General features: G+C 35.2%; 1 protein-coding gene across 2 annotated transcripts; it reads left to right on the top strand.

Annotated features, from left to right (window-relative positions):
* Window positions 1–1,145: 1,145 nt before the first annotated feature.
* LOC139872909 (L-Ala-D/L-amino acid epimerase-like) lies at window positions 1,146–10,842 on the top strand. Of its 2 annotated transcripts, XM_071860845.1 has the most exons (7): window positions 1,146–1,828; window positions 1,999–2,109; window positions 2,775–2,991; window positions 3,601–3,934; window positions 4,372–4,433; window positions 4,535–4,607; window positions 10,682–10,842. In XM_071860845.1, coding segments are annotated over exons 1-7 (1,263 nt in total). In that variant the 5' UTR covers window positions 1,146–1,363; the 3' UTR covers window positions 10,683–10,842. The 2 variants fall into 2 exon arrangements, with proteins under 2 accessions (XP_071716946.1, XP_071716945.1); XM_071860844.1 differs by lacking the exon at window positions 10,682–10,842 and having other exon boundaries at window positions 4,535–4,777.
* The last annotated feature ends 396 nt before the right edge of the window (window positions 10,843–11,238 follow it).

Here is an 11,238-nt window from a genome sequence, read left to right as displayed (position 1 = left end):
CCAATATTCGAGATTTAAAATCTAACTTGATCACGTGTAACATGTGGGCCATCAGAATAACAAATTTGAGAAGGTAAAAATGGAAAACTGTTATAATGCATCAATTATTGAAGATGGTTAACAATCAATTATTGAATGTGGCTAACAATTTTATTTAATTCACAAAAGTCAAATATGTAACACTCTTAATGTAGTATAAATATGGATCAATATGTGCAAGATAAACACACCAAGAGTTTGAATATACTCATTACTTCCTCTCTTCCTCTTATTGTTTCTTACAACAATAAAAACATAGGTCACTAAAGGTAGTTTTAAACTACTAATTTACAACACGTTATCAACACGATAGCGTAATCAAGGTTAATTTAAGGAATTCACGAGTCATTAATCAAGGTAAGAAATTCTTTAACGATATCTTGTTTTACTTATTAGTAAGCTATATATTATTATGATCATAGACAACATTAAAATGTATTGTTATACACTTAAAAGAAATAAGAAACTATCAATATCTTAAACTTATGATAATAAGAAACTTAACTACTATTAATATATGATTTGGGCTATTAATAATATTGGACGAATCGAACTACTAATAATGTTGTAATCTAGAACTAGATAACGATCAGGTTCATGATAAGAATTAATCAAATTATTCATTAAAAGTTGAATTGGTTTAGTACAAAACAAAAAACAGTATAAAAACCTTAAATTCATTACAAAACAAAAGCTCCAGCAAAGATTTTATTATACTAAAACTTAATAATAAAAGTTGAATTGGTTTAGTACAAACAAAAAAGTGTGTGTGAGAATCATCCCCATAATAATGGGGAATGATTCTCACACACACTTTTTTTTTATCCTCACACACCAATTGAGTATTATTAGAAGAGTAAAAGGTTAAAATAGGTGTGTGGAGATTAAAAAAGTGTGTGTGAGAATCATTCCCATAATAATACGTAGTATATATAATTTATTTATTTATTTTATATAATTTTTATTTGGGATAATTAATTAATATGAAACGGGGAAGTAGTACCTAACACCTAACAGTGCCTTTCTTTATTACTATCGGTTAAAAAATGAAAAAAACGAGCTGCCTTAATTATTATTTTATTAAACAAAACAAATGAGAAGTTTGTTTTTTGCAGAATAAACAATGGCGGAATTGAAGTCGCACCACCTTCATATCGCATCGCATATCCTATTACAAATACTAATTATATTATATTTTTTTACAATTAATTAATGATCATCACAATTTCCAATAATCATATTATCGTATTAAACTTTCCCCAAATCACAATTCAGACACTCACTCATTCGATCACTCACTCTCGTTTTCATCATCCAAACAACAATGGGTTCAGTTAATTTTTCACCATTTCCCCCAAACAACCTTCACCAATTTCAATCCAGCGGACGTGTAATGATGATGGCTAACTCTGTTACCACTAGTGATACTACAACAGCAGCTGCATGTGTTAAATCAAGTTTGAGTTTTAAGAATTTAATGGAAACTTTCACTGTGGACATTCATCGAGCAGAAGGTAGGCAATTAAACGTACCATTAATTGCTCCTTTTACAATTGCGACTTCAAGACTCAATGGAGTTGAAAATGTTGCGATTCGTGTAGAGTTGAGTAACGGTTGTTGTGGGTGGGGTGAATCGCCGGTGCTGCCGTTTGTGACGGCGGAAGATCAGAACACGGCGTTGACTAAAGCTAATGAAGCTTGTGAATTTTTGAAAAAAAGTCAAGCTATGAGTTTAGGTCATCTTTTGAATGATATTGGTCAACTTCTTCCTGGTCATCAATTTGCTTCTGTAAGTTTTTTGTTAATTTTTTTTAGTATCATGCAACATGCAATTGGTTATTTGATGATCTTGTTATGACTGAATTTAATAATTATGTTGACTTTTTTTTTTGATGAATTATTGTTGACTCTTCTGCATGTTAAAAGTTTATGACTTTATTCTTATATTGTTGCTTAAAGGTTAGAGCTGGGGTAGAAATGGCTGTAATCGATGCAGTTGCAACGAGTATTAGTACACCGTTATGGAGGTTTTTTGGTGGTGTTTCGAATACAATTACGACAGATATTACAGTTCAGTTTCTATCTTTAGTAAGATTATGTATATTTATTAATGGTGACACACTGGGCGGACTGGGCGGGTTTGGTAACTGTTCGATATAGGTATGTTTTGGAATGGAATGGAAAGATGGCTGGGTTGACCCTCGACAATTTTCGCCCAAAGCGCTTTAAGTTACTTAAAATCAATTATTTTGCCAACTATGGTTACAAACATTAAAAATAGTAACTTGATGTATCCAATCAATAATTAATGAGGTTTTAAGTGTCAAAAGTTCACTTTGACTAATTAGACCCATTTCCCTTATGGGGCTTTTGAGCTATTTGTACATGTTTGACACGTTAGTCAGTGGCGGATTTAGGACCGATGGTGGTCACTGGTGTCATCGGTTAAAACCTTAATAAAAATTCCACTGCATCGCATATTTTAGTGGTGTCACACAAAAAAAAATTTACAGTATCCACTGGTATCACTTATTAAAAACCCAAAAAGATTTCCAGTGCATCGCATATTTCAGTGGTGTAATGTGCAACCACTAGTAACAAAGTACATCCGCCCCTGACGTTAGTAATTAGTACATACCAAATTTAACGATTTGAACTTGTCACCTCTATTTTTTATCGAACAAACTAACAAACATCTGGAAGTTAACACTAATCTAAGTTTTGTGTTACTGTAGATACCTATTGTTTCCCCAGCCGAAGCTAGTGAATTGGCTTCAAAGTATTATAAACAAGGGTTTAAAACTTTGAAGCTTAAGGTCGGAAAGGATTTAAATGCAGATATCGAAGTGCTTCAAGCTATACGCAATGCGCATCCCCATTGTGTTTTCATTTTAGACGCTAATGAAGGCTACACTTCATCGGAAGCTATTCAAGTTCTTGAAAAGTTACATGGTAAAGTTATATTTAAGATAATTAAAATCAAAATATCATTATGCATTTTGTAACCACATGCATTTTAGGGGCCGTTTGGATGTCCATAATAACATCAAATAATTGCAAATTGACGACTCAGATTAGCACTTGTCATAAATGTAATATGTAATAGTTAAAGCTAGATATTTTAATATAACCAATTTAGACACATCTACTGGGTCAACTTGGCTTATGATTACCCAAAATGGGTTGCATTGCATTGAACTCGTATGTAAAATGGAAGCAGGTCAACTAGTCAATAATTGTCTGAAGTGTATCTTTTGCGCAAAAAGCCTCGCTAGTAGATTTTAGTTCTGTCTCATTAAACTAGAGTACTAAACTGTTGTGGTAATAACATTTACTTATGTAATCATTAATAACACGTTAACTGTTTATTATAGAATATAAACTAGATGAAAAAAAGTCAATTCTACCTATCTTTCTAGACACGGGTGTTAAATCCGGCCCGATTTTGATTCGTTACACAACTGTCCTGACTTCTATCTTGAGCAGTCAAACAGAAAATGTTGAAATGTATTATAATTATTTTTTTATAATTTATTTATTGTTTTTGTAATCTGATTTCAGAAATGGAGGTGACCCCTATCCTTTTCGAGCAGCCGGTTCACAGAGACGATTGGGAAGGTTTAGGTCACGTTACTCGAGTTGCAAAGTCTAAATTTGGTGTATCAGTTGCTGCAGATGAAAGTTGTAGAAGTTTAGATGATGTTAAAGAAATAGCAAAACGAAAACTTGCAGACGTTATTAATATCAAAGTCGCCAAAGTGGGTGTTTTAGGCGCTCTTGAAATTATTGATTTTGCAAAAGCTGCAGGACTAGATTTGATGATTGGTGGGATGGTTGAAACTAGGCTTGCAATGGGTTTTGCGGGCCATCTTGCTGCTGGTCTAGGCGGCTTTAAGTAAGTGAAACGATGCTTGATATAATATACTTTATTAAAGGTGGCAATTTTGACCCATTTACTTTTTAACGAATTGATTAGGCCTTTGTTACATCTCAAATGGTTAACGGGTCAAATCAAATAGATTAAAAGTAAGCGGGTCAAGTGAGACGAAAGTCAAATGAATTTGTAGTAGATAAAATATTGTAAAGTATCTAGTAAGTTTAGATTCTTATTAAAAGAATGGACTTTTCCGTATGATATACTCGTTTTATTTGACATTATCTATTAAATAAATAAATTCTTTACAAAAGGTATTTTGAGCAAGCTGATTTGATCCCGTAGAAACCGTTTTGCCCTGTTAGTCAACTGCCCGAACGGACCCATTTTACCACCTTTATCTCTGTTTTTCAGTTCGATGGAAATTCACGATTGAATAAGTTGTAAATTGTTAACAGATTTATCGACTTAGATACACCACTTCTGCTTGCGGAAGATCCAGTTTTTGGAGGTTATGAAGGTAATTTTAGTCATTTGATTCTCTAGTTTTTCAAAAAAGAAGAAAATATTGTTGTATACTCTTTAGACATGAGTTGAATTAACTTATTATTGTTTCTGTAGTTACGGGTCCAACTTACAAGTTCACAAATGCTAGAGGCCATGGCGGTTTTCTTCACTGGGACAATATTGCTTGGTCAGTTCTATCTTCTCATTTTTGTTTGTAAAGTACTGTCTTCATTATACTTGATGCATTGTTTATGTGTGGAATAATCGCAAATCGGCCGGAATGAGCAACTTTGTTTACATGTTTGGTCATTTTTTCGAGTGTTTTGTATTTAAGACTCGTAACAGATAACTATTTAAGAGATCTAGTAGATTCTATATGTATGCATTAGGCTAGTTTTGAGTGGCTTTTGACCCCATCCTGTTAGAGGAACATAACCTATATCACCCTTTTATGACTAAACGAGTCATAATTGCTACTTTTTAATTTTATCTATTTACTCAAAAGATTATACAAAAGTAGCTTTTATTAGAGTTGATTGGCTGCGCTGTGTCAAGAACCGAATGAAGGTCTGCACTAAAAGTTAAGCGTTGCATATCTACAGAAGACTTATGTTAGTGTTATCATCTTTACAGCTTACAAGTAAATTAACGGTACCAGTATAGTTAATGGCAGGCGTAAAAATGCTGGAAGTTTGTTTTGACTTTACCAAAAAAAAAAAAAAAAAAACAATTCAAATAATGCATTTGATACAATAGCTCAACTTGGATTAAAGAATCTGTATTGAACTCCACAATCAACCTTAAAGCTCAAGAACAAGAAGAGCTTCGTAGTTAAATTGGGGCAAAATGGTGTACAACGAATTACAAGAAATTGAGAATACAGAGAGAATGTAACTTGATTACAAATTGAAAACTCAAAACTAATCATGTAACAACTAACTACTTAAACCGAATTGAATCTAACACTCAACAACTTTTAGGCGGAATATTCTGCAACTCCAACTGCAAGCCCTAAAGATGGTCACGTGATTAGCACGTGATCCCTCATTTAACAGATGCATGTGCTACGCACGTGATACCCATATCAATCCCTTCTTCTTGAAAAAATGCTTGACCTCAAGCATGGGCAACAATTTCAAAATTAGGGTACCGTTGCATAAGCTCTTCCAAAGGTTCCCATGTGGCATCATCACAGGTACCTTGCTGCCATTGAACCAACGCATAAACCACAGGTCGATTGTTCTTCTTAACCAATTTGCGAGCTAATAATTTTGCTGGTACAGGAGTAATAATGCCTTGACCATCGATATTAGGTAAATTGCCCATTTGCAGGACTGGAGCTCCATGATAAGCTTTGAGCTGTGACACATGGAATACTGGGTGTATCTGGCTGGAATCTGGCAATTGTAGCTTGTAAGCAACCTGACCAACACGTTCAATTATCTGAAAAGGACCATAATATTTGGGAGATAGCTTGTTATATTTGCCAGTTCGAAGGGTAACTTGTCTGTGAGGTTGAAGTTTAACATATACCCATGAATGCAACTCAAATTCTCTATCTGTTCTGCCCAAATCAGCATAGTTCTTCATACGATCTTGAGCTCTTTTTAAATGGAACTTAAGCAATTGAATAGCAGCTTCCCGTGCACTTAAAGATCTATCCACCATGTCAACTCTGCTTTCACCAGGATGATAAGTAATAGGCATTGATGGTGGTTGACCATATAATACTTCATAAGGAGTGGTTTGAATTGAAGTATGATAGTTAGTATTATACCAGTATTCAGCTAAACTCAACCACTTAACCCAATCTTTAGGTTTGTCTGAAGTCATACATCTCAAGTATCAACCAAGACACCTATTAACCACCTCTGTCTGCCCATCAGATTGTGGGTGGTATGCAGTAGAGAAATGGAGAGTTACCTTTAACATTTTGAACAACTCTCTCCAAAAAGTGCTCAAGAAGACCTTGTCCCTATCACTGACAATCTTCTCTGGTAAACCATGCAATTTATACACATTATCAAGGAAACATTGTGCAACAGTTGCAGCTGTGAATGGGTGACTTAATGCCATAAAGTGACTGTACTTGCTTAACCTGTCGACTACCACAAAAATGACAGTTTTGCCATTTGAATTCGGCAAAGCTTCAATAAAATCCATAGTAATTTCAGTCCACACCCTAGAAGGAATTGGTAAAGGCTGTAGCAACCCAGGGTAAGGACTCAAATCTGGTTTGCATTGTTGACAAACACTACACTCCCTAACATACTGTTTGACTTGCTTTTTCATCTTCTTCCAGTAAAAGCAAGTAGCTACCTTTTGAATTGTAGAAGCCACTCCTGAATGCCCTCCATTAGCATCATCATGGAAATGCCTAATAATGCTAACCCTTAATGCTTCATCACATCCCACTACAAGTTTACCTCTTTTGAGCAATTTTCCTCCTTCAATTGAGTAGTGATGACACTTTGGATCTTGATTTTGCACTCTTTCCATTAACTGCTGCAAGTCTACATCTTGCAGAACACTTTGTTGCACTTTGTGGTAAATATCATTAGTCACAGATGTGACAATAATATTGTATAATGTTGGACTGCCCTCAACTCTAGATAAAGCATCTGCCACGCCATTTTCATTGCCTTTCTTGTAATTGATCTCATAATCAAAACCAATCAATTTGGGCAGCCATTTTAATTGAGTAGGGGTAGAAAGTCTCTGATCCAGCAGGTACTTCAAACTAATGTGATCTGTGACAATTTTAAAATGCCTATCAAGAAGGTATCCCCTCCACTTTTCTAAAGCATGAATGATTGCCATAAATTCCCTCTTATAAGTTGATAAAGCTTGATGCTTGGGTGATAATGCTTTACTTAAAAAGGCTATTGGGTGTCCATGTTGTTGTAAAACAGCTCCAATACCTGTACCAGATGCATCTGTCTCTATTGTGAATTCTTGTGTAAAATCTGGAAGTGCCAGTACTGGAGACTGCTGCATTTGTAGTTTCAAAGTGTCAAAAGCTACTGTAGCTGCTGCATCCCATTTAAAAGCATCCTTCTTCAATAACCTAGTCAAAGGTTGACTAATTAAAGCATAATTTCTGATGAACCTCCTGTAATAGCCTGTTAACCCCAAAAATCCACGCAACTGTTTCAATGTTTTTGGTTGAGGCCACCTTGCAATTGCTTCAATTTTAGCTGGATCTGTAGAAACCCCATGTGCAGAAATGACATGGCCCAAATACTCCACCTTATCTGTAGCAAACACACACTTGGATTCTTTTGCAAACAAAGTATTTTGCTTCATGACTTCCAATACTTGTTGCAGATGGTGTATGTGTGTTTCTAAATTGGGACTATACACCAAAATATCATCAAAAAAGACTAGAGTAAACTTCCTTAAAAAAGGCCTAAACACATCATTCATGAGTGACTGAAAAGTAGATGGAGCATTTGTCAACCCAAAGGGCATTACCAGAAACTCATAATGTCCATCATGTGTACGAAATGCAGTTTTTGCTATGTCCTCATCATACATGCGAATCTGATGGTAGCCTGCACGCAAATCCAGCTTAGTGAACACCTTTGAACCACTGAGTTCATCAATGAGCTCTTCTATAATGGGTATAGGGAATCTATCTTTAATGGTCCTTGCATTTAACTCCCTATAGTCTACGCACATCCTCCAACTACCATCTTTTTTCTTCACCATGACAATTGGTGAAGAAAATGGACTTTGACTTGGTCTTATCACCCCACTTTCCAACAGCTCTTTGACCATAACCTCTATAGCATCTTTTTGTGAAGGTGGGTGCCTATAGGGCCTTATATTCACTGGTTGTGACCCTTCTTTAAGTAAAATCCTGTGGTCACAACTTCTTTTTGGTGGCAAAGATCTTGGTACCTCAAATACATCACTATAAGTAGCAATTAAGTTCTGTATACCCTTGTGCACAGTATTTGTACCTTGTTGTTTGTTACTCTGGTTAACTTCCATGCTGCACAATGTTACAGGGTATATACATAGACACATAGCATTCAATTGGACTTGTGGCTGTTGTACAATCTTTGAGATTTTTTTACCATCAACAATTGAAGCTGTTGATTGTTGACCCCTGAGTTCCACTTTTTTTTCCTTTATACAAAAAGGTCATCTTTAACTTTTCAAAGTTCCACATTATATCCCCTAGGGTACCCAACCACTGTATCCCTAACACCATATCACAACTCCCAATTTGCAACAGCATCACATCACTTTTGAAGGTTTCCCCATTCAGCTGCCATTGAAAATTATGGCATTGGTTGGCACTTAATGTTTGATTTCCCCCTGGTACAAACACTGATAGAGGTGGTGTGCCACTAATCTTACACCCTAACTTTTTGGCCACATTAATATCCAAAAAATTATGTGTACTTCCAGAGTCAATCAAGATATGTATCTTGTATTTATTAACCAAACCCTTAACCCTCATGGTTTGATAAGCATTGGTTCCAGTGAGAGCATTCAGTGAAATGTGTGGTGAATTGATACCCTGATCTGCTGCAAATTCATGTTCTTCTTCTTCTTCTATATCTGGCATTTCACTGAGCAATTGATGTTCAACCTCTTCATCTACCACAACTTCAAGAGAATATAGTTGACCAGGGCACTTATGACCTGGTGCATATTTCTGATCACAGTAAAAACATTGACCTTTAGCTCTTTTTTCTTCCATTTCCTTTTGAGTTAACCTTCTTCTAGTAACAGAATTGGTAGCTAAGGTTTTCTGCTCACTAGTATTGTTGTATGGAGTGTTCGCCAAAGCCAATTGGTTACTGGTAGTATGTAGGGTTCTTGGCCATTGTTGGTATGAAGTTTTTGGTTGGTGGCTCAAAATTGGTTTCTTGACTGTAAAAGATGTCATATCCTCCTGCAACTTAGCCAAGCTATATGCATCTTCCAATGATTTTGGCTTAAACATACGCACAGATAATTCAATATCCTTTCTTAGACCCCCCAAGAACAAACTTACAGCATGCTTTTCACTAATTTCAACTTTATTCAACAAGTATTCAAACTTATCATGATATTCTTCCACAGTACCTGTTTGTTTAAGCTTCTTCAATTCTGAAAGAGGATCATCTATACTTGATCCAAACCTCTTTTGAATGGCTGTTTCATACAATGCCCATTCCACATCTTCACCATTCAACCTAACAAATTGTTGATGCCAATTTAAGGCCCTTCCCTGCATATGAATGGATGCTATGCGGACCTTGTCATCATCTTCCACTTGATCAGCCAAGAAAAACTGTTTACTTCTGTATATCCATCCCTTTACATCTGTACCATCAAACTTTGGGAACTCCAGTTTTGTAAACCTAGTCACCTGCTTATGACTATTTCCTTCTCCTGACTTGAATTTCTGCAATTCTGTTTGAAAATGTTGATGTTGCAGGTACAAACTTGAGATGCGTTCATTCATTTGCGTTTGAGCGGTTAACATGTTGCGATTCATATCTTCAATTGCAGCTCTCAAAGCTTCAATTGAATTTTCTTCATTAACGACACCATTTCGGGTTGATGCTACCATGGTGTATGAAATTGGATTGAAATTGAATCGGATTTTGAGATTTCCAGGAGCGTTCTGCTCTGATACCACTGATACAATAGCTCAACTTGGATTAAAGAATCTGTATTGAACTCCACAATCAACCTTAAAGCTCAAGAACAAGAAGAGCTTCGTAGTTAAATTGGGGCAAAATGGTGTACAACGAATTACAAGAAATTGAGAATACAGAGAGAATGTAACTTGATTACAAATTGAAAACTCAAAACTAATCATGTAACAACTAACTACTTAAACCGAATTGAATCTAACACTCAACAACTTTTAGGCGGAATATTCTGCAACTCCAACTGCAAGCCCTAAAGATGGTCACGTGATTAGCACGTGATCCCTCATTTAACAGATGCATGTGCTACGCACGTGATACCCATATCAGCATTTTGGCATAATAACGACTCCACTGTTCCCAGGAATATTCCTAGATAAAAGCAGTGTTCGATACCTAAAGAAATCACTTTATTTAAATGCTAAATTAATGAATTGTTTATATCGCGTCGAGTATCTTTTTTTAACCATTGAAGTTCTTATCGTTTGTAAAATCTGTACAAGTTCGTCTAGCACAACATTGTTAACCTGTTGGATCTTTTCTTTTTTTCTTTTTCTTTTTTTCTTTCTGTGTCTTTTAACTAACGTTCAAAATTTTCGTGGAACAGATATCTGAAGCCGCAATGGTTCACCCGTGAGTAAAGAAAACATCAACTTGTGGCTGCCAATTAACTGAGCAGTTATTTGGACTTGTAACCATCTTATATTTGTAGTAGTTAACGATTTGATTTCCGTAACATAATTTAAGATTATGGAAGTTGATTGGCTGTTCTATAAAATAACTTCCAAGTGATTCATGTTTTTCTCATGTTGAAATGATCCATACCTCTCTCTACTTTAAAGTTAATTTTTTTTTTTTTTTTTTTTTGCGCTAACCCTTAATAATTTTTTAATTTGATTTCATATTCATCCCTAAAAGTAACTAGCCCATGTGACTTAACGAAGATGACTTAACGCCAGTTAGTTCTAGGGACGAATAAGAAACCAAATCAAAACATTATTAAGGGTTAGCACGAAAAAAGTAACTTTAGGACCCATGATAAATTAATGGTAAACTTTAAGAACGATTGGCGTAACTAATTTTTTTAAAATAGAAAATAAATGAAAGCAATTAAAACTATAATTCATCCTTTTTTAGTGAAAAAGAAATAAGAAGAATGACAGA

Source organism: Rutidosis leptorrhynchoides, chromosome 10, assembly GCF_046630445.1.
Source record: "Rutidosis leptorrhynchoides isolate AG116_Rl617_1_P2 chromosome 10, CSIRO_AGI_Rlap_v1, whole genome shotgun sequence".
NCBI lineage: Eukaryota > Viridiplantae > Streptophyta > Magnoliopsida > Asterales > Asteraceae > Rutidosis > Rutidosis leptorrhynchoides.
This window is presented reverse-complemented; position numbering and strand designations above follow the sequence as displayed.

Coding starts and splice junctions, on each gene's coding strand:
- LOC139872909 (XM_071860844.1), top strand. CDS start 1,364: ATGGGTTCAGTTAATTTTTCACCATTTCCCCCAAACAACCTTCACCAA. Junction 2,992..3,600: donor AGTTCTTGAAAAGTTACATG/GTAAAGTTATAT, acceptor ATCTGATTTCAG/AAATGGAGGTGACCCCTATC. Junction 4,434..4,534: donor AGTTTTTGGAGGTTATGAAG/GTAATTTTAGTC, acceptor TTGTTTCTGTAG/TTACGGGTCCAACTTACAAG.